The sequence below is a fragment of the Loxodonta africana genome, chromosome 11 (assembly GCF_030014295.1).
Source record: "Loxodonta africana isolate mLoxAfr1 chromosome 11, mLoxAfr1.hap2, whole genome shotgun sequence".
In the NCBI taxonomy this organism is placed as follows: domain Eukaryota; kingdom Metazoa; phylum Chordata; class Mammalia; order Proboscidea; family Elephantidae; genus Loxodonta; species Loxodonta africana.
This window is the reverse complement of record NC_087352.1, coordinates 45,245,229-45,273,129: the sequence shown is the minus strand read 5'-3', so window position 1 is coordinate 45,273,129 and position 27,901 is coordinate 45,245,229. Positions and strand designations below refer to the sequence as shown.

The window sequence follows — 27,901 nt, the reverse complement described above, 5'->3', positions numbered from 1 at the left end:
TGTTTTTTATGATCTGTCAGTTGAGAACTCAATTGTGTACTTCAGTTTTGCTGAAAGCAAAGAAACAGAAGCCACCTGACATGCAAAAAATTTTTTTCTTAGGGTCGTTTACTATCCCCACTCCTAGGAAGTGTACCAAAGCAGTTTATTCAAGATGTAACCAGTGATCATAAATTATGCCTGTTAATCTTTTACTTAAAGACATCTTGTTTTAACCCAATATACTTGGACAAGGTTGGGAGCATTGAAATATTATTTGTTTCAATTCATATTGAGGAGAATGTCTGATACAGAGTTGAAGTGGCATCAGCCTTCATTGTCAAATGCATTAACCAAATGAGATGAGCCTTCTCTTGGAAATCATCTGACTTAACTTTTAAATTATTAGAATAAATTTCCCCATGACAGCCATCTCGCTTCTGAATTCTGATTCTAAGATAGAAGTAGCCCAGAGCCTTTCTTTTAGTTTGTCATCTGGATGAAATAAGGTACTGTTGCCTTCAGGGATTCTTATTAACATTCCTGCTGCCCTGCTCTCAAGGGACTGTCCTTGGGGAATGATGCATTCTTTGACAATAGCTGGAGGATAGAGGACGTGAAGTGGATGGATGAAAATGATCACTCCTGCCCACCTTGCAGTATATCTGAATTCAGAACAATTCAGCACGGTCCAGAACACCCGATTTCTGGTGCCACATGTTTGCCCTTAGTAGATAGGGGACAGACAGAAGCTATCCTGTGGGCCCCTGAATAGAGGAGCCGTGCCATCAGTAGTATTTCAGCTTGTTGCTTTGCTGGGTATCCATGCAGTGTAGCACCATGGCAGATTTGGGGTGGGTAAGAAGTGTGTCCTTTTTTTGAAGTGAGAGAAGTGTGATTCTGAAAGGAGAGAAGAGAAAGGACCTGCAGGAAGCCTCAAGCAGGTCTGTTTCATCAGAGAGTAGATATGGACGTCAAGTGTATTAGGTATTAATGCCCTTAAAGCTTTGTATGTCTTGTCTCCATGGTTTTGAGGGCTACTCTTCTAGACAGCATGCCTTTTTAAAAAGGCTGCTTGAATTATATGAGTGACTAGATGTTCACTGGGCTTTCGTTAATACAGTTTCAAGGCAAATCAAAATTGCTAGATAAATGGGGAGATCTTACTTCTCCAGTTAAATTGCAGAAATCAAGTATGTACTTCCTGCCTGACTTTGGAGAAAGAAAATTTGGTTTCTTATTTTAGTGTTTTATTCATGAAAATAAACTACAGAGGTGCTACTAATTTCAAGAGTAATTTATGGCTTTGGCACTAGCCAGTCAACTGATTGTGATATCACATGGTAGCCAATGTTCTTTATTGGAATTACCAAAAGGGTCATTATATGCCAATTACATTAAATGTAAGAGACATGTGAAACCTAAGGGATTTCTTATTTTAATAATGTAGTTTATGAGGAATATGAGAGAGATGAAGAAAGCTTACTAAATAATAATAAATAATAATAAAGCTTACTAACTGGGGTCAACTCCTGCTTTTGGCACTGTGCTTTAAGGCATGGGTCTCAAATCTAGCCTGCCTCATTCATCTTTCTCTGATTACTTTGATGCTACAAGTAATTGTGGCAGAAAATGTAAGAGCCACAAAGCCTAAAATATTTACTGTATGACCCTTTACAGAAAATGTTTGCCAACCCCTTTAAAGTTTAAGGGAAAGAGACCTGTAGGGCTTTTTTTTTTTTTTTAATTGAGAAGACTTTGTTGTCACTCCCAACAAGCGTGAGATTAAGTTGGCTAAGAGTCAGGACAAGAAATTTCCCTTAAGAGCAGTAATAGGGCTGCCATCCCCAGGAAATGAAAGCTGATGTAAGAAATAAAAACAGAAAGGGAATAGCAGGCTGGTGCCTGGTTCGAACAAGAGTCAGAGAGTTGGAACCAATAACCTGGGCTTCCAGACTAGGAGACAGAGTATCGGTGACCAGGACCATGCTTCTGAACGACACAGAACCAGAGAACCTGGACCTACACAGCAGATACTGGGGTTAGCAGCCTGACTGAGCCAGCTACCTTTCTAAACTCAGTTCCTTAACTCGTTGCTGGGATCAGAAGTGGGATTAGCCACCTTTGGGGTGAGGGGCAGGAATGGGGAGAAAAGAGGCAGAGACGGTTAGTGATTGACCTCTGGTCCTAGGACCATCATCCTGGCTGATCTCTAAGTGTTCCTGGTTTATTTTCTGCTTGTTCTTTTTGTCTGTTGTCTTTTGGACAGTGCAGCTCAATAAGGACACGGTGTGCAAGCCTTGCCTTGCAGGCTACTTCTCGGATGCCTTTTCCTCCATGGATAAGTGCAAACCCTGGACCAAGTAAGTGACCACAAAAGGAGCAAAGAGCATGCTGATGTTAAACAACCTGACCCCCATTGTCTTGTCCAAGTTGAAAACAGACTGATTTGGTTTAGTTAGACTTCCTCTTTAAGCTTTGTTCAAATGGATCAATTCTGTCACTTCAATGTGGGGAAAATAAACAAGTCATAGCACTTCAACTGTGTGACAGGTAATTAAAGCACTTGGAACCTTCTTTACTGGAGACACCGATCTCGTCTCGTGCTGACCAGACTCTCAGAGTAGTTCTTAGAAAACACTGCAGCGGTTGCTTTTGTTGACTTACTCATCTGCTTTTATGATGGTTCCGCTTCTGTGTGGAAGGCACTGGGGATTCAAACATTCAAGAAGACTTGGGTTCGTCTCTTGAAGGAGCTGGCAATCTAGGGGAGTTGAACATTTTGGAGCTGCTGCTGCTGCTTCCTTTTTAAGGAGGATGTAAAATCACAGCACTTAACTATTTATTTATTTTGAAAACCCTATGAAGCACAGTTCTGCTCTGACGCACGTGGGGCCACCATGAGTTGGAATTGACTGACAGCACCTGGTAGTAGGAAACTACACATCTCCATTTAATGTGCCTTTTTGCACTTTTTTGTTGTTGTTGGGAATATATCCAGCAAAACATATACCAATTCAACCATTTCTATGTATACAATTCAGTGCCCTTGATTATATTCTCCCACTGGTGCAACCATTCTCACCTTCCTTTTCTGAGTTGTTCCTCCCCCATTAACATAAGCTCACTGCCCCCTAAGGTTCTTATCTAATCAAGTTGCTGCTGTCACTTTGATCCCTTATAGATAGTTCTTAAAAGAGCATAATGCTCAAGGCAGACATTTTTTACTAGTTAAGCTAAACTATTGTTTGGTTTTAAGAAGACTTCAGCTTCACTATTTTTCCCCTACAGCTGTACTGTTCTTGGAGAGATAGAAAAACATCATGGGACAGAGAAATCAGATGTGGTTTGCAGTTCTCATCTGCCATCTAGAAAACCACCAAATGGTATGTTTAAAAAGAGTATGTTAGTTGGTAGAGGGACCCCAAAATAGTCAGTTATTCTAGATTTCTCCCAAATTGCATGCTTTTTCTGGAGTTCATCTCTTCCTTTTCTTTTCATCATCTCCACGGTCAGCTCAGTATTTCACTTATATCAGTATTTTAATTCCAGATATGTTGTTTAATAATTTTTCTACATTGGAATGTATAACTAATGATGTATTCAGATGTACAAAAAAGGGAATTAGGTGTGCAAACATAAATTAAAATGCCCAGACCTGGTAGGATGGTGGTCACAGTGAGGATGTCTTTGGGGGAAATGTCAGTAGTCAACAGGAGATAGTAAATTGTTAGAACATAGCTATAATTATTTATGGAAAATTTTTGTAGATAAGATTAGTCTTAAGGGCAGTTTCAGAGATTGACGGAAAGCCGATGGTTAATGGTGGAGGCTGGTTACTCCAGGTGAGTGGATGGTGTGAAGGTGGGTCCAGATACCAGAGGAGACCTCAGTGGCAAGGAGACCTTCTTGACAAGGCTAGCAAGCACAGGCCACAGAGTAACGGTGTTAATGAACCTTGACTAAGAAAATTAGAGGTTTAGATTTGACATTGTGAGCAGGAAGATATTATAGGGTTCTGAATATGGGGTTATACAATCAAAACGTAGTTTTAAAAAGGCGATTTTGAAGGAAACATTTAAAAAGACAAGCTACCAACTGGGAGAATATCTTTGGAAACCATGTATCAGACAAGAATCTAGTAACCAAAATATATATGCAACTTCAAGAACCTGACAACAAAAAGGCAAATAACCCAATCATAAAATGGACAAAGAACTTGAATAGACATTTCACCAAAGAGGGCATTCAGATGGCCACCAAATACATGAAAAGATTAGCATCATCAGCCATCAGAGAGATCCAAATCAAAACAACTATGAGATACTATTTCATTCCCACTAGGATGGCTAAGATTAAAACAAAAAGAAAAGGAAATGATGAATGTTGGTGAGGATATGGGAATTGGAACCCATATCCATTGAGGGTGGGAATGCAAAATGGTCCAGCTGCTGTGGAAAACAGTGTGGCGATTCCTCAAAAAACTAAAAATAGAACTATTATATGACCCAGAAATTCCACTCCTAGGTATATACTCAAAAGACTTAAAAGCAGAGACTCAAAAAGAAACTTGTACACCAGTGCTCCTTGTAGCATTATTCACAATAGCCAAAGGTGGAAACAACGTAAATACCCATCAACAGATGAATGGATAAACAAAATCTGGTACGCACGTCCAATGGAATACTACTCAGCCAGTAGGAGAAATGAAGTCACAAAAGGACAAATATTGTATACTCTCACTTGTGTAAAAAGAAAAGGCAAAAAAAAAAAGATAACCAGAATGTTTCAGAATTAAAAAAATTAAAAACCTTCCTTAAAAAGATGGGGAAAAAAAATGACTGAGGGAATGAAAAGTTATCTTGAAAAAAGAGAGAGAAAGAGGAAAAGTGGGAGACCAGGAAACCAGATCAGGTAAACCAAGAGATTATATATAAAGATTCTAACAATGTCATAATCAAGATGAAGAAAATAGATGAGTCCAGATTGTGTTGTAGGTGAAATTCTAGAAATACTTCCTAGTATGTATATGGCTCTTTCTGTTCTCATGACTAACAAAACCCTGGTGCCATGTTATTGGAAAGAGCTATGATAAGAGGCTTCCTTTTTCCTGCAGAGGTCATCCATCTGGAGATGTTGAGGGGTTTTGTAGGTAAGCCACGATGAAGCTGGAGGGTGTGGTGAGCATGATTAGAGTTCTTCAAAAGCAGAACATAACAATGAGGCTTCTTGTGTGTAGCTGTGATGCTGAATAGCTTTCAGCGGAGCTTCCAGACTAAGATGCACTAGGAAGAAAGGCCTGGTGACATACTTGCAAAAATCAGCCAAAGAAAATGATGTGGTCCCATTGTCCATGGGATTGCTATGTGCCAGGGGCCATCTGGACAGCAGGAACAAAAACAACAACAAATGAGGGTTCTGTGCAGGCCTCAGCAGGATGGGACTAGACTACAGTTCCACCCTTCGGAAAGTGAGTGCTGTCTGACGAATGTAGAGTCGTGGCTGGAGAGCTGCATACTTTTGCTATTCCAGACCAACATCACTGATTCTGGGCTTTGATATGGAGGGTTTTGTTTTGAAGCTTAGAGAGTAAAATTATTTAATCTCTAATACAGTTTTTCTCATTTTCTTCCAATACAGAACCCCAGATTTACTTGCCCAGTCTAATTATTCTGCTCCTCTGCATATCTGTGGCATTAGTTGCTGCTGTCATCTTTGGCATTTACTATAGGAAAAAAGGGAAAACACTAACAGGTATCGTGTCTGTGGTGGTTTTGAGAATAAATTTTTAAATAAATACATTTCTAGGTATTTATGTTGGAAGATGTGTGGACTCTCCACGGACTGCCTCTGGTAATCTGCTTAAAATAAATGCCTTGAAGCAGCTGCACGTAAAATAAGCCAAAACATCCCTTATATCTCATTCTTACTCCGCCAAAAAAGCATTGTGTATAAGCAAACCAAAATATTCCCACATCCAGAAAATCAATGACTCATAAGCTACATGTTTATGTTGGGTAGACTATGCAGCATCAGGTACACAGGGGTTACATTTATCCTAGAATCCATCCATTTTATGAGTCCCACTTAAAAAAGGGACAAAATTTTCCAGTAAATGGTGGGGTAATAGTTTTGATTTGGGGTGTTATGTTGAAGTATCTAAAAATATAAAAAGTTTATTATCTTCAGTAAAATTTAGGTGCTCATTCTTAGAATGAACAGTCAGGTGGTGTTTCTTGGTGCTTTCATTATCCAGTGCTGCTATAACAGAAATACCACAAGTGGGTGGCTTTAACAAACAGAAATTTATTTTCTCGTAGTTTAGGAGGCTAGAAGTCCAAATTTAGGGCACCAGCTCCAGGGAAAGCTGTCTGTGTTGGCTCTGTGGAAGGGCCTTATCTCTTTGAGCTTCTGCTCCTTGGCAGTCTTCACAGGGCATGGTGTCTGTCTTCTCCCATCCCTGCTTCCTTAACCTGCTCTTTCATATCTCAGAAGAGATTGAGTTAAAACACATTCTGCACTGATAGTGCCTCATTAGCTTAACAAAGAAAACCCATTCCCAGATGGAATTATTAACACAGCTATAGGGGTTAGTGTTTACAACACATATTTCAAGGGACACAATTCAGCCTGTAACACTTTCCATACAAAAATTTTTTGGTAGTGTCTTAAGACATCACTTCATGTTTGGCTTTTATATGCAAAACTAAAAAAGTGTAATTTTGTGGAAGGAGTCAAGGCTTCACCAGCACATTCCTAAAGATGGTCACAATCCTCTGATAGTCAAGTCACTCGCTTCTGAAGTACCCCTTGTTCTGCCATCCTCTCCTGTGTTCTGCCATCATTCCCCTTGTTCTGCTGTCCTTTCCCATGCACAGTTCTGCAGCTGTGTACCTTGTCACCTCTGCTTGGCTGTGATGTGACCAGTCCTCCCACATCACATGCGCGGATGCCATGACACTGTGCACAACCCCCACTTCCATTAACATTATGGCACCTGATGTAATGCTGGGTATTCAAAGCGATCAGAGAGTGAAGATGGGGGTTGAAGAGGCCGGTGCTAAGCAGACAGCAGGATTTGAGTAGGCACCAATTTTTTTTAAGAGTCTGCTTGTGATTGAATATTTTTATTTAGTGCCACTTTGCTTCCCTTCACAAGCTCCTAACTGGGAATCTGAGTCATGTGTGTTCAGATGGTGAGGATCGCCTGCAGGGTCATCTCTGTGTGAGATAAACTGACTTCTTACCAACGTTTTCTTCTTTAACAATTGCTGAATTGGGAATTTCAAATTCTCATGGAATCCAGACTTTCTGGAGCATATGAGGCTGGAAGAACCCCCAAAACTCTTGCCCTGAAATAATTTTTAAACTGAATTGGGAATTACGACTGCTGGCTTTCTATTCATTCATTCAGCATATGTTCATTAGGCACCAGGGACCGGAGTAGGCACTGGGGTCTCAATATTGAACAAACACACACAGAAACCTGTCAGTAGGCAAGGCAGGGTTAGGCCCACAGAGTGAGGGTGATGCTGACAAGGGAAGCTGCAGCGCTCCACGTGAGCTGACGATGGAAGAGTTTGCCTGGCCCTTAGTTACCGAGGGCCTCCCAGACGAGGAGACACTTGAGCTGAGAGCAAAAGGACAAGTTGGAATTAAGTAGCCCAAGGGGGATCAAGGAGAGTCAAAAGCATACCAGGTGGAGAGAGAATAATGTGATGGAGGGAGCATGGTGAGTTGCGGGGAGTGAGAGAAGGCAGTGCAGCTGTAGCAGAAAGTCAGGGAACCAGAGGATGGAATGTGAGATGGAACTGGAGAGGTGGGCAGGGCCAGGTGATGCAGAGCCCTGCAGGCCTCATTGAGGTGTTTGCTCCCTATCCTTAACAGCCTCCTGGTTTTAGTGTAGAAAACAAATGCAGGGATGCTGTAAGAGTGGATGCAGGCACCCCAGGGCTTTTGCAGTTGTCCAGGGAAGGGAGTATCACGGTAGTAATGTTGTTGTGTGCTATTGAGTCAATTTCGACTCATAGCGACCATGTAGGACAGGATAGAACTGCCCCATAGAGTTCCCAAGGCTGTAATCTTTATGGAAGCAGATTGCCACATCTTTCTCCCATGGAGCTGCTGATGGGTTCAAACCACCAAGCTTTCCATTAGCAGCCAGGCGCTTTAACCACTGCACTACCAGGGCTCCTATGGTGGTAATAACAGTCACGAATAGCTGTCACCTCGATGTACAAATATTATTTTTGAATACCATTGATGATTGTCTAGTATTGATTCCTACAAGGAAAGAGCTGCAAATTCTTTTTTTTTTTTGGCAACTTTGTTTTGATATAATTTCAAAATTATGGAAAAATAGCAACAGTGAGTAATAATTGACATATATTGAATGTTTATCATGTGCTAGCACTGCTATATGCATTTTACATGTACTAACCAGATCTTCGGAAACCCTGGTGGCGTAGTGGTTAAGTGCTACAGCTGCGAACCAAGAGGTCAGCAGTTCGAATACACCAGGCGCTCCTTGGAAACTCTACGGGGAAGTTCTACTCTGTCCTATAGGGTTGCTATGAGTCAGAATCAACTCGACGGCAGTGGGTTTGGTTTTTTTTTTTTTAACCAGATCTTCACAACAGCACTACAAGGTAGGCATATTATTTTTTTTTCCATTTTATGATGAGGAAACTGAGGCTCGGAGAGGTTAAATAAACTGCAGAGTCACGTAATAGAATCTATGCCATAAGTGAGATTATGTGTATAGACTGCTTAGCACAGCGCCTGGCATGTTTAGCTAGTGTTACGAACTGCGATTGTCTTCCAGTGGAGAGTCGATGACCTCCCAGCTACCTTACAAATTAGCCATTATACTGAATACAACCTTAAATATTCATTGGAGGTTGGCTAAAATTTTATAATATAAATTCATAATTTTTTTTTAATTCATAGATTTAACTTTTTAGGTATCATTGTTTCTCTATTTTGTTTGTTTGTTTGTATTTTAAAAGTTAATGGAAGATACACATACTCTTTTGTCTGAGAAGCAACAGGGTATGGTGGAAAAGGATTTGGGGCCTGCTAGAACCCAGCAGAGCTCTGGTGATGCAATGGTTAAGAGCTAGGGTTGCTAACCAAAAGGTTGGCAGTTCAAATCCACCAGCCGCTCCTTGGAAACCCTGTGAGGCAGTTCTGCTGTGTCGTATAGAGTCGCTGTAAGTCAGAACTGACTTGAGGGCAAAGGGGTTGGTTTTTGGTTTGGAACTCAACAGATCCTGACACTTAGCCCTCCCACTTGCATTTTGCTATTGTTGTAGATGTATTTGAGCCACTTTACTGGAAAGTCAGTCTCCTAGACATGTCTGTTTGTTCCCTCTCAATGTCTAGCCTGGTCCCTAGTAATCAAAGAAAAACTGCCAAGGGAATGAGCATGTCTACAGTCATAACAGCAGCTCTGACAGCCAGCAAGTTTGTCCAGATACTTGATGGACCGTCAAATGTTTTGCTTTACATAGAACAGCAGGTTATGTTTTTGATAGGAGGAGTAAGATGCTTTCCTAGTCTTTAAATCAGTTGACCTATTTTCAGATGTTTTCACCTGCAGGAGTTATCACTGAAAGACTTGTCAGAATATTATGTTTAAAGATAATGTGGACTGCCATCGTGGTCAGTAATACTGGATTTCATATAGGAAATAATGTGGAATATCCATACTTCATTGGAATCAGCATATGAAGCCCTTATTTTTGTTTTTTTTTTCTCTAGCTAATTTGTGGCACTGGATCAATGAGGCATGCAGCCGCCTAAGTGGAAATAAGGTATAGTTAAAAGTCTCAAATTCCTACTTTAACAATCAGGCCGATATAACTATTACCAGTCAAGTATTGAGTCCCATTGTTTCAGGGATACCTTTGTAAGGTGATCCAACCTCAGATTCCGGTACTGAGACAGAATAACCCAAAGCCCAAGTCAAGACTCAAATGCGTTTTTTTTTTTTCCTCCCTTTGTCTGTGTTTTATTCCACTTCTGCATCTCTGTGTACAGGTATTATTTTTTAAGCACCAATCTTGATTGTCTAGTACAGATTCCTGGAAGGACAGAGTTGCAGCTTTTCTTTACTCTGTAGGTATTTTAGTAACTATTTTAATATAATTTCAAAATTATAGACCGTCACAAGAATAGTACAAAGAACTCCAATATACCCTTTACTTATATTCTCCAATTATTTACGTTATCACATTACTTTATTATTTGCTCTCTCTCTCTGTATACATACGAATGTATATGTTTATATATTTTTTCTTCCTGAACCATGTCATGGTGAATGGCAGACATCATACTCCTGTTCTCTTAAATTGAAACACTGGTGGCGTAATGGTTAAGAGCTATGGCTGCTAACCAAAAGATCGGCAGTTCAGATCTACCAGGTACTCCTGGGAAACTCTATGGGGCAGTTCTGCTCTGTCCTATACGGTCGCTATGAATCAGAATGGACTCGACAGCAACAGTTTTTTTTTTTTTTTTTTTTTTACTCTTAATACATCACTTTGTATTTCCTAAGAACAAGGACATTCTTTTATATAACCATAGTTTTTGTGTACTGTCAAGTTGATTCCGACTCATAGTGACCCTATAGGACAGAGTAGAACTGCCCCATAGGGTTTCCTAGGCTATAATCTTTACAGGAGCAGATCGCCAAGTCATTTCTTCCACAAAGCTACTGGTGGATTTGAAATGCCCACCTTTCGGTTAACAGCCAAGCATTTAACCATTGTGCCACCAGGGCTCCTTGTAACTATAGTACATTTATCAAAATAAAAAAATTTAACAGTGGTACTGTATTATTATCCAATCCACATTTGAAATTAAAATATCTTTAATTATCTCAAGGTGCCTTTTAGAACTATTTTCTTAGACATAAAAATGTATAGATTTTAAACCACGAGCACATGCCGCTTTCTTCAACTCCAGTCCCAACACCACAGGATTCAGCTCAGTCTTCCCTTTTTCCATATTTGAATCTTTACTTCTCTACCAGTGTGAAACCTAGCTCCCATTCCTAATGTATTTGCTCAATTCTAGAATATACAGAAACTAGTTTTAGAATTACTAAACCATACCACAGCAGAAAAACCACTAACTAGAGCTCGGTATTTGTTTATATTTCTTTTGGTATTTAGATTGAGGACATACACTAAAAATACCCGGTTAAAAAGTTATTTGGTTTCACTCCTCCACTTACATCAGTGGGATGATGCCATTCATTTGAAATATCATTAGATTCATTTGTTTCTGGCCGTATTCCACCTTAGGGCTCTCCCCCATCCTTACTGAGTTTATTTTCTTTTACTTCTTATTCTGTAATTTTAAATAACACAAAGTGTGCCACGGTGAACATTCCATCTGTACTTGCTATGGTGAAAATAATTAGTATCAACACCATTTTCAGCAGTGTTGTGCAGAACCACGCTCTCATGGCTCTGGGTACTAATAGCTCTGCATTCTGAATTTAAATCAGCAGGAGTCCTCGGGTGACAGTTTTATCAGCACTCATATGCCAGCCTCTAGTCAGCGCCAGGCTTGCGAAGGTGTCTTACTGCTGACTCTGGAAGAGAAGGTGCCTTCTGAAGACATGTGCTATCCAGAAGGAGGTGCGTGTGCGGGAGAAGATGCCAAGATGCTCTCCTTGGTCAGCGAGATGGAGGGGGACTCCTTCAGGCAGATGCCCATGGAAGACGAATATGTGGATAGGCCCTCCCAGACCCCAGACTGTTTACTGGTCCTGACTCAGCCTGGAAGCAAACCCACACCCCCTTTCCCTGAGCCTCTGGAGGTAGGGGAGAATGACAGTTTAAGCCAATGCTTCACTGGGACGGAGAGCATGGTAGACTCCGAAAGCTGCAACTTGGCCGAGCCCCTGTGCAGGACTGATTGGATTCCCATGTCCTCTGAGAAATACTTGCAAAGAGAGGTGGAGGGTGGCCCTTGCCCTCACTGGCCAGCCAGCTCCCACTCGGCAGATGGCTATGCAGTCTGCCGTGACCCTCCCGGGGAGGACCGGGAAACCGTTGTGGGTTCCCCAAAAAGTAGACCCTTGCCTCAGTGTGCCTATGACATGGGCCTTCCCCCAGAAGAAGTAGCCAACAAGGTAGAGCGGGGAGGCCAGCCTTTGGATGAGGCTGATGTGAACCCTCAAAAGCCCACTAGGGGAGGCCTTGGCTCTGGAAGCCCCTCCTGCGACCACCCTCCTGCAACTGGTAAGTGACTTTCTTGATTTCTCACTTCTCAGGTTTTTGGAATAGCGTTTGGGGGCAGATATCACAGGCCATTTAGGGACAAGGGAAACTCAACTGAGAAAAATTCAGCGCGTCTGTATTCTCTTGTTGGGTTTTGATTCAGTACACGTGTCGAATTTGTGTATTGCGCCCACTGCCGGTGACTTCATCTTCTACCACTAGAACTGTTTTTGTGTTTATATGTGTCCCATGCTCAGTTGTGGTCACACTCCTCCTGATAGGATTATACCTCAAATCCAGGCCGGATTAATCAGTAATCAGGGTGCACACAGGCTTACTTGTGCTTACTTACTAATCTGCAATGCACAATTTCACATGGGTTTCACCACATCTTTGATCTTTGGCGTGGTGAAAAACAGGTGAAATTGTGCACTGCAGATTTGTAAGTAAGCACAAGGAAGCTCCGGTGTACCTTACTTATTGGGTCATGCATCCCTGCCAAATACCAGCACGGACCTCTACAGACAAAGTCAACACTGACCTCAGGATTGGCCAAGGCATTTCCTCAGGTTCGTGGTTTTTGGTTTGAGTTTTGTTTTTAAAGCATCCTGGGCCCCCTTGATCCCCGCAAGGAAGCGCTTATAAAATTCAGGATGACTACAAAATTGTTTAGTTAATTCTTAAATGATACTTATTTTGAGTAGCATGTTGGTTCCGTACCAGATGAATGATAACGGTGAATCAGTCCTTTAATGCTTTATATGAGAAGCCCTTTTATACCCACTGTGTTTGATATCTTTATGGAACCGGGAAGATAATTTTACAATTTAAAATCATTATAGAGATTTATCGCTGCACAGTGCTTGAGCATGAACAACCCACCAATTATAGTATTATATCTCTTTTTTTTCCTGCAGGAGTAAAACGCCATCTGTTTTATTATGTAGTTACAAGGATCTTTGCCACTGATAGTGAGGGCTTCCTCTGGCTCGGGATTATTCACAACATGGAGGGGGCAGGCATATCTTTGAGAATCTTATGAAAGCTATAGACATTCCTTTCAGAAAAATGAATATATGAATATATACTCAGATTTTTTTCCTACTACTTAAGGGGCTTCATGAGATCCTCCCACCCTCAAAAAAAATAAATAAATAAAACAACCCATTCATGGACTACTCCTTCCCCCAGGATATGCTTTCTTACCTGCCTCTTTATTTAGACTGCAAGTTGTGCCTTTGACTTAGAGTAAAACCTGTGAAAGCTGGAACCCGTGTAAGGTAGAAACCTGTCAGAAAAGGAAAACTCAAATATTTACCACTAATAGAGAGCGATAGAAAAGTGGTAAGACTGTACCCTGTGAAAGGTGGAAAACTTGCAAGACCTGGAAAAATAAGGCAGTTCTGTTGAGTTCCAGCTCTCACAGGATTTTACTGAATTTTATAACCCTGAGGTAGCAAGATCCGCATCCTAAACACAGGGACTATTTTGCCTGATGGTGATGAGGGCTATTTGATAGAACAACGGTAGTTTCATCTCTTCCCCAAACTTCGTGGCTTTACTGCAACTACGCAAATTCACTGATGTATAAATGCTATAATATCAATTCTCAAACTGGAAGGAGGAGGTTCTTTTCTTGGGATATTTTTCAAAGAACTGGTATGTTTTTCTTTCAGAAGACTTCCAAATTTTTAAAATTTTAGCGAGTTTCCGTGACTGAAGATCTGGTTCTATTGTTTGTTCTCATTGTTCTATTTCTTGTCTAATGTTTAATTTTCTTCTTCTGGGGAGTGGAGACACTCAGAACACTAGCGGTTTGGGCTGTGAGGTGCCAGGAGGCCTATGATGAGTCCGTGGCAGCGGCCGGACAGGTTTTAGCAGTACAGCCAGGGCAGGACTGGTGTTTCAATTGTTAAGACCAGGAAGCTGACATTCACCACTGTGTGAAAATCATCAGCAGTTCTTGGACGTCCTGCCCAAGGTTAAAGAGATTTTTTTTCCTTAATGTCCTGAAACGAAAAGTCAAATCTACACTGTCCTGTAAAGAGTTAACGATGGGCCTGCCTGGTTTTCATTATCTTTTATTTCTCCAGCACTGAACATCTAGGCATAGAGGAGAGAAAAAGAAAAGAAAAAAAAAAAAGTGTGTCATCAACTAAGTGGTGTTAATTTGCAGAAGGTTTACACTGCTTTTTCTGTCTCTTCCGGTGCTTAGCAATGCAAAACATCCGTAGAGAGTCTGTCTGAGGACGCCAGCAAGTGGGCCAAATTAACTTTCGCCTGAGGAGAAGCGGCAGCCAGATTGATTTTTGAGGCTGTGCTGTTCTCACCATGAACAGGCCTTATGGTTTCTGGTCAAAATAGCACTTTCTCGTTATTGCCTTTTTTTTTTTTTTTTTAATTGTCATACTTTATGTTCTGTATAATGTGTGAAAGAGGATGGAGCTCGGGTGAGAGGCGGGAGAAGAGCCTGGTCCTATTTGATCTCCTAAAAGCTGCTATATTCTCGACTTGAGGGAGGTGGCCTTTTTTTATTGGGTTTTAGGGTTTTATTTGTGGGTGTTTTATTGTTGTTTTGTTTTATTAACTTAAAACCAAATCAAGTGGCAGTGACTGGGGACATCTTCAGTAGGGAAGACTGTCTCCTTTGGGGCCAGCATCCTTTTGAAGGGAATGATAGTTCTTCAAATAGTTCTACAAGTATAGGCTATTCTTTTAAAAATAATGTGCTATGTTGTCAGGGCTATGTTAACAATGTTATAACTCTTAAAGAACAGTGAGAATTATTAGCAAAAATAAATGAAGGGGTAAAGTATACTTTTGGCTATGTCTTCAAAACTGTGCCTTAATTTACATCTTATATGATGTCTCATCCTGATGGTTACCTTGGTTACAAGCCCTCTCACCTGGAGTTTGGAGAACTCCCACTGTGCTGTCTTGAGAATTATTTCATATGAAAGAAATAATAACTGCTTATAATTACTGAGTCTATAGTTGGCCAGTGACTTTTTTTTTGGCTCCCAAAATCACGCATTTGGTTCAGCCACTTCTGAGCTGGGGAGAGTTGTTTATTTATGGACCCACAACAATTCTTGATGAACACCAGCTACATATTTGTTTTCTGTCAAACATTTATTGAGGGTCCACTGAGCTATGAAGACTTGGAAGAGCTTGGAAAGCAAGTAGGGTTTGATGCCAAAGAATGCACAACACAAAAGTAATAATTTGAGAGATCAAGGTCGTGCACAGGCTGCCCTTCTCTATCCTGTGGCCTGTTATTCCCCTTCACCATACGCCCACTTAAGTTTTGGCCAAAGCCAGCCCCTTAACCGTGAATACCTTTCACTTCACTGCCTCTGCTGTTAATGTGCTTAAGGGTGTGAGGTACCCTTTCTCCCCAGGGTCCCCTTTTCCACATCATCTGGTTCTTCCTACCTTCAAGTCCCAGCTCAAATGCTGCCCCTAAGCTAGGAAGGCTGAGATGCTCTGTGTACTGCCACTTAGCTCTTCTGTGCCCACGGAAGCCATTCATAATTAGTCTTAGAGTCTTTCTCTCCAAGCCTGTACACACTCACACCCTTTATCAACAACATAGCTCTAGGCGGCCATTCAGTAGAAATCTTCCTGAGCTTGCCATACCTGATCTTCCTAGTATCTCCCAAGGTGGCTTAATCATAGTGTGTCTATAGATTCATTCATTCATCTTTCCAGTCATGAGTAAGTAGATGAACAAGAGACCATAGTTCCTTGTTTGTACCCCAGCTCTCTCTCAGCCTTCTGCTTCTTCAGTGTGCTCTAGGGAGCTGGGGGAGAAGAAAGGGGTGGAAAGACTGGCACTAGCTGTCCTGGGCAGAGGAGGCCGAAAAGACAGAAGCAGAGGTGAGCTGGTCTATCCAAGTGGCACAGGGCAGATACCTTGGAGCCAAGGGTACGGGAAGATGAAGGGCTCCTGCCTAACTCCCCTTTCTCCCCCTCCCTCTATCCCCCATCTCTGGGTTCCACTCTTTCTTGAAATGATTGTTCTTGACCATCTATTTCCATCCTTTCCTGAAAGGATGGAAAAGTTTTTTCTACCCAAATTTCCCCCCCTACCCCACTGGACAGTCCTCTATTTCTGACTTTCTACACTCCCTGTTAGAATGCCATCCACTAACTTGTATTTCACTTTTAGCTAAGTACCAAAAGAACAGATACTAGTTCTTTGACCCTGAATCTTTAAGTTAAAAGTGATGTTTTATAATTTGGTTCTTTGGTAGTAATATTCAGCGTTCACTGGTGCTAAACCCTAATGTATTATATCAAAATATATGAAAAAACTGTTTATTCTACACCTTGTTTAATTTAGTCCTGCCATCCTTCTTTCTGTACTAATTAGGCTCATTTTGGAAGGGTTTCATTTGTAAACCTTTCCAAGTAATTTTCGAGTATGATTCATAATAGAACTAATACTGCTTCCTGTCCCTTCCCGTATCATCATATACCCAGTTTCCTCCAAATGCCTAAATCAGGGCTTGCATTTCCATAGAAAGGAAAATCACATGAGAAGCATATGGGTTAAATATAAAATAAGTTAAAAAAAAAAAAAAAAAGAAAGAAACTCAAAAGAACCCAGTGTAGCCTGGATGATTTGAGTGTACTTGTGTGTATTTTTAGTTCTGTTTCTTGGAAGAAAATCTGCATGACAATTTGGTGATATTATTTGCATTCGTTCTTGTGATTTAATATTCATATAAATTATGCATTTTAAACAACATAATAAGCTTTTGAGAAGAAAAGCATGTATTGCCTTGCTTTAAAATGTAAATTCTGTAAAGGATTGAGTTCTCAGAATTAAGCTTGTTCTCTCTGCCTTAGAAATACAGACTCCATGGAACCTCCTATGTAGTGCATGGACTTAGCAAAGTATAAACATCTTCCTGATCAGGATGGGACACTCCATTTGTTCCCTTGTTTCTGTTGATTTAAATGCTATTTTTAACTCTTTTAAATTATTTAAAAATTGTTCTAATTAAGTCACATTGAATATTAATATTAAGTCTACTAACCCATTTTAAATGTTAGAAACTCTTCAAAATTCCTAATGAAAATCCTCATGTCATTCTGGCTTTCAAATTTTACTGTTGGGTAGTATAAAAATGGCATGGGGGTAGTGTCTCACCTCCTCTAACTTCACAAAGGAGAAGGAGCATCAAGATCAACAGCCCAAGACTAATTCCTTTGAGGCAAAGGTCTGACAGTCTTCCTGTCTCCACCATCTTTACCAACTCTGACACCAACCATCTCTCCCAGAGCACTCTCTCCCTCTCTGCTGGGTTCGATAATTCATTGCAGTGGCCACACAGAACTTACAAACATACTCATGATTATAGGGTTTATTAGGGAAGTAATAGGTTACAATTCAGGCTCAAGAACACTCAAGGATACAGTTCTTCCATCAGGACAGCCTCCTCCCAGCCGCGCTCACAGTCACACCTCTCCCTGGCCCTCAGTTTCTGCCCAAAGGCACTCAGCTTTCTCGCACCATGGGCTGGGAAACCCACTGTGCTGCCTCCTGCCAGTCTCTCCTTCCTTGGTGGTGGTGGACTCTTCTCTTTCCCACCTCTGTGATGGCTCATTCAAGCCCAGCACGATGGCAAAACCGATTGATTCCTTTGGTGGGCCACAATTACCAGTTCTTGTCGAAAAAAAAAAAAACCTTTTTGGTTTTTTTTGACACAGTCCCAGCCAGTCACTTGAGTGGAAGTTACAAGACTATGGCTAGAAAGGCCACACAAAAGCGATCCATAGCACTGCAGGTAGCCTCCAAATGCACTCCTGTCGCATTGTGTTCACATACCTCTAAGATTGTGTTGACATACTGAAGGTTACCATCTTGTCAGTGATACCATAAATGTTAGTTTCCAGGTGCTGGCTAAGTGCTTTGTGTGGATTACCTTCTTAAATTGGCACAGAAATATAGGTCAAGTCCCTTGCTCAGGATCACATACCAGTAGGTGATGAAGCTATGATTCAAATGTCTGCTAGTGAAGCCTGTGCCTTTAACCACCACAATGTTGTCCCTCAAATCGGTGCCAGTGTTACTGATTTCATTGAATTACTGTGCCTTGCAGAGTCATCAGCGTTCCACAGAATAAGGGGAAACACCAACCTGTTTCTGGCTGTGGCTGCTGTGGCTAAGCTTGGGGTATTGACCAGGCCAGGGCAGCATTACCTCAGCCCCAGAAGGTTCTATGAGAACTAGGTTGCATGGGAACACTCGGGCCTGTGCAGTAAGTGATGGTACCTTGGCCTGTAATGAGACCCCTCTCTTCTCTTAGTTGTCTCTGGAAGTTCCTATTTTCATGATCACTGATTCTCTTGTGGGGAAAGCCCATCCTTCTACATGCTTCCACCCCTATCTTTTTTTTGCAGGAGAAATAAAGTTAAGTGCCGGCAACAGCCATGAAGGGGAACTGTCTTAGTTATCCAGTGCTATTGTAACAGAAATACCACAAGTGGGTGGCTTTAACAAACAGAAATTTATTTTCTCACAGTTTAGGAGGCTAGAAGTTCAAATTCAGGGCACCAGCTCTAAGGGAAGGTTTTCTATTTCCCTTTTGGCTCTGGGGGGAAGATCCTTGTGTCTTTTCAGCTTCTGTTTTTTGGTCTCTTGGAGATCTCATGTGGTGTGGCATTTATCTTCCCCCCATCTGTGCTGCTTTTCTTGCTTGCTTGATCTGCTCTATTATATCTCAAAAGAGATTGATTTAAGACACGTTTTACACTAATCCTGCCTCATTAACATAACAAAACCTATTCCCAAATGGGAATATAATCACAGGTATAAAGGTTTTTTTTTTTACAGCACGTGTTTTAGAGGGACACAATTCAATCTGTAACAGAAATGCTGTCTGAAAGGCAGCTGAGGAGAGCAAGGAAGAGAGGACTGGCAGAGACCCTTGCTTTGCTTATATTCCTAGAGACTTTGCAGGCTAATGGTACCTATAAAAACCTCAGGCCATTTAAGCTGCCTTGATTAAGCCTACTCCACACCCTTTCTCCGTTTTTACATTCTTACCTTACCCAGTGCCAACAAAGGAGCGGTCCCTCTAGCAGCAGAGTATCCTAGGAGTTATTGGCATTCGTTGGAGAGAGTTACCCTTTCGGGGGCATGTACCAGCTGCAGAAACCAGGGCTGTCATGGCGAAAAGGAGGCCCACAGCACCCACCTGCTGATACAGCTTTCCGGCATGGCAACCTGTTTTTATCTCCGTTCCAGTTGCTTGCCCTGCTCAGGTCAGTTCATATGACCTTGCAAAACCCTTCCTTTGTAAATGTAGAAAGCAAATTTTAAGGAATTATTACTTTTAGCAAGGACGGTTCAGAACTGAAGTATACTACAGAATAAGGAAATTGCCAACTCATTCTAAACCTTGATCTAGTCCAGTGCTGCAGTCAACTCAGAGCTGATTTACATAATGAGAAATGCGACTGTGGGGTTTAGTGTAGAATTATATAAATGAGTGTTCTAACCAAAGACCGTCATAATGATTGATGATTTCAGTAAAGAAGACAAAAGTTGGTTAGTTTCAAGGAAAGTGCCCTTTCAGTCTTCCAGACATGTTCAGGTCCTCCAACAAGACAAGGATGGAAAGATAACATTACTACTAAGTTCATTTCACGGATCTCGGTTTCCTAGCGAGTTTTATGAGCACAGATATTACATTCTAGTAGTAGTAACGCTCTCATTGCGTCCATGACTAATTCTGTGCTATTTACCAAGCATTTTGAAATTCATCATCTCATTTGAACCTTTTGCCATCATTCAGCAAGTGTTTGCTGTGTACCTGCTCCATGTAAGCAGTAGGCACCCTGCCAGGCTTGCAGGGCTTGATAATTGATGCCCATTTCATTAACAAGCAAACAGATCTGGAGAGTTGTTAGGTGATTTGCCCCAAAGTTTCTCAGCTAGTGAGGAACCAACCAGGACAAGACCAGAGAGTTTTGGCCCCTGCTCTCACCACTGTCCCATTCTTACCCTCCTGTCCTCAGGTGGCCACTAAAAACAGTCTCTTTAGTCACCACATATGTACCTGTGCTCTTCAGAGACTGAAACACCAGGGTGACATTGATGTTATTAGATTACTCTGAGGTGAGTCGGGATTATGCCACACTGTAGGAAAAGAAGGTTGTTAGACAGTTTTCATCCTCTAAACTGTACCAGTCAGTAGAAGAGGAGGTAAAAAAAAAAAAAAAAAACCACCTTGAATGCTCACGTGCAAAGCAGCTGCAAACTGGTGTTTGCAAAGCAGCCAGCCTGGCCTGTAGAGAGCTCACAATAGTTTCTGCATCTGGGGGTTGTTTGCTTTACTGTTATTACTAGAGCAGATGCTCTCTTAATCTCTCTCCACTTGACCTGCAATAAGCCCTCACCCTGTTTCCCGCTGTAAAATAAGCTGCCTGATGCTCACGGTGCACTGACCACTCCTTACTAGTGGTCACTCTGGAAGGCCCAGACTCCCTGCTCCCACTGGTGTTCCCATCCTATGAATGTGAGCAGATCTTGCTGTAATTTAAAACTATTACGTTAAAAAAAAAAAAAAGTTTGATTAAGAGTAGGGATTGTTTCTATGAAGACTGTTAAATGCTTTGAGAACATTCAAAAAATGAATTGCTAAAAAATTTGCTATTAAAGTTGAGGTGAGTGAGGCATCTATGGAAGATTAGAATAATAAAACTCTAGAAGGATTCTGAGTTTAGGCTACTTGGCAAGTGATTTTTAGTTCTCATTCTACTTTTAAGAAACCAAAACTGGAAATTGTAGGCAGAGCATTAGTGGTATAGTTGATACAGTCAATAGACCCATTCTCAAAGGGACAGGCCTCAGTTCACTATCAGAAAATTATGGCTGGAGATTTTACAGCAAGTGACAGATGGCTTGAACATCAGAAAACATATATTAGGGTCTGTATTTCAAGAGCACTGATGGACATCTCCCGCAAGTCAATGTTTACTGAAACTTTAGTTTTTATCAGGAGAGAAAATTTGATTGGCAAACACTCTGCAGTATTGAAACATGTCTAAAATGGTAAGATGTTACCTCCAAAAACAGTGACACTAAATCAGAACATCGATGGAGAAAAATCCCAAGGAAATACTTCTAGTAGCTGCCCGCCACTAAGAACTGGCTACATAATTTGCAGAGCCCAGTGAAAAATGAAAATAGAGAGCATTTGCATGTTCAGATATTAATAAGATTTCATGATGAAGACAGCATTAAGTCAAGCCTGAGACCCTTCTGAGCATGAGGCCCTGGGCAACTGCACAGGTCACACACCCACGAAGACAGCCCTGCCACCTATAAGTTACCACACTTTGTTATTGGCACATCAGTAAAATTAAAAAAAAAAAAAAGAGTTATTCTGTACCAGCTTACTGTCTCTCACAAAAGTCAGCATGGATGGAATAGGCTCAGAATTGATCAAAGGTTGTACTTGTCCTTAATTGTATTTTCGATAAAGAAACACTTGAAGAATAACTTGTCTGAGAATCTCATACTCTTTCTAGGTAACTTCTCTTTACATCCCAATTGTCAGGAATTTAAACACTTTGTTTTTGTCCTCCCTATTATCCACTGAGCCCCCAAGAATAATATTCTTGACCCAGTCTATGGATCAGAGGGTCCTGGAATATTTAAATATATCACTTAGGCAAAGGGTTTTGAGTTCCATTTTGGGGAAAAAAAAAAAGATAGGTTCTGTAAAATTTTTAAGATATCAGTATCAAAGATATTGTTTGCTATGGGGCAATGGCATGGAATAAAACCTTAAGGTAGAGAATTTTACACAGAATCCTGCTGTGCAAGATGATGGTGAAAATAAGAGTTTTTTAACCTGAGCTCAGACTAAATGAAAGTTTCAAGAAGGAAAAAAATAAACACCAGTAGATTCATCATGATGATTTATTGGAAAGTAAAGTAAAAAAATAATGAAAAATCATATTTAACTATGATATAAACAGATTAAATATGAAGAAGACAAAGTAGAGATGAGAATAAATTCAAAACCAAAAATCGGCCATCAGTGGTTAGAGATGTCCTCTGTAGTTTTACATTATATTGAAGAACAACCAGAACTAGCAATCAATGATGCTGTAACAACAAAAAAGTAGAGGAACTCTACTGAGAAAAATCGTACTTTCAGGCAACTAAATGTTACTAATTTTATTAAATAAACCTGGTATATTTTAAATTAGAATAGAACATTTATGTTATACACATATTATTTTTTATTTCCCACTTTGACTTTTTCTACTAACTAACCCACCACCCCACTGCCGTCGAGTCGATTCCGACTCATAGCGACCCTATAGGACAGAGTAGAACTGGCCCCATATAGTTGCCAAGGAGCGCCTGGGGGATTTGAATTGCTGAACTCTTGGTTAGCAGCGGTAGCACTTAACCATTATATCCCCTTATCGAGAAGGACTTCTGGGCTACTATGCTCACTCCTGCTACCACTGCTACAGTAGAAGCCTTACACTGGAGTGACTTGAATAAGTCATTTAAAACAGAGGATTATTTTTAAAGTTCATATCTTAAGTATTTTTTAAATTGAAAACATATGACTTCCATTTGCACACTGATTTTTTTTATTTTACTTCAGATGAAGGTTTACGGAACTAGTTTCTCATTAAACAGTTAGTACACATAGTGTTTTGTGGCATTGGTTACCAACCTCACAACATGTCAACACTCTCCCTTCTCGACTTTGGGTTCCCTCTTACCACCTTTCCTGTCCCCTCCTGCCTTCTAGTCCTTGCCCCAGGACTGGTGTGCCCCTTTAGTCTCATTGTGTTTTATGGGCCTGTCTAATCTTTGGCTGAAGGGTGAACCTCAGGAGTGACTTCATTACTGAGCTAAAAGGGTGTTCAGGGGCTATATTCTCAGGGTTTCTCCAGTCTCTGTCAGACCAGTGAGTCTGATCTTTTTTTTTTAGTTGTAATTTTGTTCCACATTTTTCTCCAGCTGTGTCCGGAACCCTGTTCTGTGATCCCATCAGGGCAGTCGATGTGGTAGCCAGACATCATCTAGTTGTGCTGAACTCAGTCTGGTGGAGGCTGTGGTAGTTGTGGTCCATTAGTCCTTTGGACTAATCTTTCCCTTGTGTGTTTGGATGTCTTCATTTTCCCTTGCTCCAGACAGGGTAGGGCCAGTGGAGTATCTTAATGGCTGCTCATAGGCTTTTAAGACCCCAGATGCTACTCACTAAAGTAGAATGTAGCACATATTCTCTATAAACTATGTTACGCCAATTGAGCTAGATGTTCCCCAAGACCATGGTATACTGATTATTTTTTAATATAGGGTCATATTTATTAGGTGATTGTAGTTTCCTGGGCCTTTTTTATGTTAACCACACTATCTTAATTTCCAGTTTCTCTTCTTTAATATGGAATTAGAATATAAATATTTGCAAAAACAATGCGGAGTTCAGAATACTTCTGGACTCTTAATATTTCTTTCTCTTTCTTTTTTTTTTTTACCAGTTGCCTTGCCCACATCAGTTCAGCAGGTTTTTGTTTTGTTTTTAGTGACCCACTTTTATTTAGGCCCTTGCAAAACATTCACTTGAGTTTTCATAGAAACATTTCCCCTTTTTTCCCCCTGTGCTTACATTTTACCGCTTTATATAACATATATTAAATTTCCTGATGAGTTCAACAGAGCGCTGGTGGCACAGTGGTTAAGAGTTTGGCTGCTAATCAAAAGGTCGGCAGTTCGACTCCAACAGCCGCTCCTTGGAAATCCTATGGGGCAGTTCTGTTCTGTTCTGTCCTGTAGTGTCGCTATGAGTCAGAATCGGCTCGATGGCAATGGGTTTTAATGAGCTCAACTGGTAAAAACAGACTTGAGAACTAGCATGGTAACTGGTGGGAGCAGAAAAGTTAAGACATACTAGAGAATAGACTCCTAGCTTAAAAAGTACACCATATGTTATAGGCACCTGCCAGTATATTTTAGAGGGAATGGAGAGTGGGGGTCAGCTTCGTTAGTTGGTAAATGAAAATACTAGCTGGCCTCCTGCGTGTTGCTTAGGGGATTATTACTCCCTTGGTGGAGAATACCCCATACACCTGCCTATGGAAGGAAGAATATGAGTCACAGATCTCCCCCTGTGACTTTTGATTTGTTGCTCACATTTAAAATCCCTGTGTTTACACAGGTTTCTCACTGTGCCTCAGTTTTTACTTCTCTGGAGGTACCTGGGGTTGGGGGAGGTTCCCCAAAGGAAATTTCCTGTATGCCTGTTGGCATTTCAGTAAGATCATCCAAAACATGTCTTCCAGATCTGGGGAAAATCTCTGTGTGGACTGGTGACAGAAACTTAATTTTATTTGTATAAATGATTATTAAACTGGGCTGCCATAGAGAAGAAAAAAGATGAAGAAGGTGAACAGTGAGGAGCCATTTTGAAATAAACATGGTCACATCATCTGGTCAGATGAGAAGATTCTGTTTGTGATGCCAAGTGTCGGGACATTCTGGATTTGCTTGGTTTGTGGCACTTATTTTAGCCAGAGAAATTTCTGGAGCATTATCTTTAAGGTAGAAGAAGAATACTAAAAGGTGGCAGGCTTCCTAACATTTGTCAATCTTTTTGTTTTTTAAAAGACCTATTAAGACTGGCTAAATCCAGTCACCGACAACGAAATTATAGCATCCCTAGGACAAAACACCCCTCAGGAATAAGAAGGAAGGAATGATTTATAGGATATTTCTTTCCTCATTTTAGCTTTTGAATATCTTTTCCAGGAGTTAAAAAAAAAAAAAAAAATCTGGTAAGGAAATGTATTGTACCAGTTCCCCTTGAGTCGGTTCTGGCTCATGGTGACCCCATGTGTTTTCAGAGTAGAACTGCACTCCGTAAGGTTTTTCAGTGGCTGTTGTGTTTCAGAAGTGTGTCGCTAGGTCTTTGTTTGCAGTAGCCTCTGGGTGTACTGGAACCTACAACCTTCCAGTTAGTAGCTAGTACGTAACCACTTGCACTACCCAGGGACTACTTTTTTTAGGAAAGTTATTAGCCTCTGCTTAATACTGAGCCCCTTGGCCTCATGAACCCCCAGGACTGAGCTCTATTAGGGACCTTCCTGGAAGAGGGGTGGTTTGAGAAGGCACCCAGGGTGATAAAGGCCTCTGATGTGAAAGAGACTAGTCAGAGAGGAGGCTCCACTGAGGCCAGCCGCTCAGCACCATCAGGCCACAAGCCTCCCTTTGCAGCCTTGGCCTCCCTTCCTGGTGCGTTTGACCAGAGCATAGTGAGCTCTCTCTCTGTCCCTCTGTAAGAGGCCTGGACACCATCGCCCCTCTCTCGGCAGGAAACGTTCCTCTCACAAGACTTGGTTCTCACGGGAAGCGCTGAATCACCCTCTCCATGTTCTCTCTCTCCCCCTCCCCTGTAGGAAATGTGACTGGAAACAGTAACTCCACGTTCATTTCCAGCGGGCAGGTCATGAATTTCAAGGGCGACATCATCGTGGTCTACGTCAGCCAGACGTCGCAGGAGGGCGCGGCGGGCAGCGGTGGCGGGGAGCCGGGGGAGCCGGCGGGCCGCCCGGTGCAGGAGGAGAGCGCCCGCCGCTGTGACACCTTTGCGGGCAGCGGCGCGCGCCTGGCTGATAAGAGCGAGGACGAGGAGCTGGCGCAGGGCGGGCCCGACCAGACCGTGCCGCCCCCGGTGCAGGAGCAGGGCCCCCAGGCGTGCCGAGCGCCGCGGGCCTGGCGCTGAGCCGTCTGCCCGCTGCGGGCGGGGCGGATGGGCCGCACTGGTGCCAGGACTTGGTGACACCCCGCAGCCCGCGGCGGCCCTGAGGCCTGGGAGCAGCACATCACGCAGAGCCCAGCTTTCCCACCTGCGGGCTCTCGGAGCCTAAAGTGGAGCTTCATGACTCCAGGGCCCCTCAGCCGGCCATCCCCGTGTCCAGTGCAAATAAGCATGTGACGCAGGCCGAGGTGCCACCCGGCTTACAGGACAGACGGACAGGTGGGGTGGGTGGGCTCGAACCTGCATTGGGCCGCCTGACTCATGGATATCGCGATGTGGAGTCAGAATTCCCAGAGCGGTGCCTTTTCCTTCCTCTTGAAACCTTGCACCGGTTTCCATTTGGCTGGTTCCAGATATGCTGCCTTTATCCCGTTTACCCGGTACCTTTATGCAAAATTATATGACATTCTTTACTCACTTTTCTCTTCATAGAAACAATTCCTTTTTTAAAAAAGTGAATTTATTGTTACTAAATACTCATAACTGGGAGAAAGATGTAGCAGTCTGCTTCTGTAGAGATTTACAGCCTTGGAAACCCTATGTGGCAGTTCTGCTCTGTCCTATAGGGTCACTAGGAGTCGGACTGGACTGGACAGTCGTGGGTTTGATATCCATAAGCAGGTATCCATTAATGACACAGGTACATATTTCTCTTTGGTGGTCCACATTTTACTTACGATTTTTCTCTCTCGACCCCCAATGTCATTCATCAATAATTTGTCTCTTTATGACATTTTTTTTTTGGGGGGGGGGTTGGTGAAAATATACACAGCCATATACCAGTAATTTCTGTGTGTACAACTCAGTGACATTGATTACATTCTTCAAGTTGTGCAAACATTCTCACCTCTTTCTCCAAATTGTTCCACCACCATTGACTTAAAGTCACTGCCCCCTGAGGGTCTCATCTAACCTTTCGAGTTCCTGTTTTCAATTTGAACACATAGATAATTCTTTAAAAGAGCACATTGCTCAAGGCAGCCATAAAATATTTTTTGGCTCAAAGAAGACTTCAAGGGATAGTTTTGATTTAAGGTTTAAAGTTTAAAGCTTATCTCAGGACAATAGTTTTCGGAGTTCATCCAGCCTTACTGGCTCCAGAAGGAATGACATCTGTTTTTATAACTGTCCTGTTCTATTTGGATCTGTATCGTTTTTGTATATTTGTATCTCACTTTCTCTCAGAACCTTTTTCTTGATCCTTCCCCCGCGCTACCCCACCCCCCCACTCCCTTTCTTTTGACTGTTAAAGGGTTTTCATGAATGTTCTTCTGAGAGGTGTCAGTCTTCTTTAATGCTTTCTTTGTACCACTTCTCACAGTTAGGTGCCTATGTTTTGCTAATGGCTTTCCAAAGTGTGTGTGTTTACTAGGCACTTTTGAGAAAAGGTTAAAAATGTGAAAACCTGGAAGGAGGGGTGTTTATTTTTGGAAAATTTTGCTGTGTTCTCATTTTTCTAAAAAGAAGGAAAAAGGGAAACCCCATTTTTGTCCCTGAATGTTTTAAGTTTGTGTGGATCCTTAAGCAGAGCTAAGATGCAGTGTGTGTCCTTCTTCCTCTACACTGTCCCAAGAGAAAGTTTGAAAGGGGATGAATTTATTTATTCATTCTGGCAGAGGCAATTGAGTACTTTGTTAAGAAAATCTCGGAGACTTCACATTGCTGCAGCTTGGCGATCTTATTCTTGATGTCTTTCTGGAAAAGACATCACGTATTATTAGGACATGGGTATAGTCTGGACACAAAATGAAAAGGAGGTGCCAGAGAAGTTCAAACAAGAAAGAATAAAGTCGAAGTATTTATTTACATTTTCTCTTCCTAGCTAAGAATGGCATAATTGTGTTCAGACAGTTGGCCCTTTTTTCTTTCTAAATAATTGTGTGTCTG

The 27,901-nt window shown here is 41.7% G+C and overlaps 1 protein-coding gene across 7 annotated transcripts in view; it reads left to right on the top strand.

The window, feature by feature from the left end:
* TNFRSF11A (TNF receptor superfamily member 11a) overlaps positions 1-26,777 on the top strand; it is a 62,029-nt gene extending 35,252 nt beyond the window's left edge. For 2 of the 7 annotated variants that reach the window (XM_064294432.1, XM_064294433.1), the window contains exons 5-10: positions 2,254-2,342; positions 3,271-3,365; positions 5,620-5,733; positions 9,742-9,794; positions 11,495-12,233; positions 25,653-26,777. In XM_064294432.1, the coding sequence (XP_064150502.1) occupies positions 2,254-2,342; positions 3,271-3,365; positions 5,620-5,733; positions 9,742-9,794; positions 11,495-12,233; positions 25,653-25,978 (1,416 nt within the window). In that variant the 3' untranslated portion in view covers positions 25,979-26,777. Of the gene's footprint in view, positions 1-2,248; positions 2,343-3,270; positions 3,366-5,619; positions 5,734-9,741; positions 9,795-11,494; positions 12,234-25,652 lie in introns of all 7 variants that reach the window. The other 5 variants (XM_023544140.2, XM_064294428.1, XM_064294429.1 and 2 more) reach the window with 4 other exon arrangements.
* Positions 26,778-27,901: the final 1,124 nt, after the last annotated feature.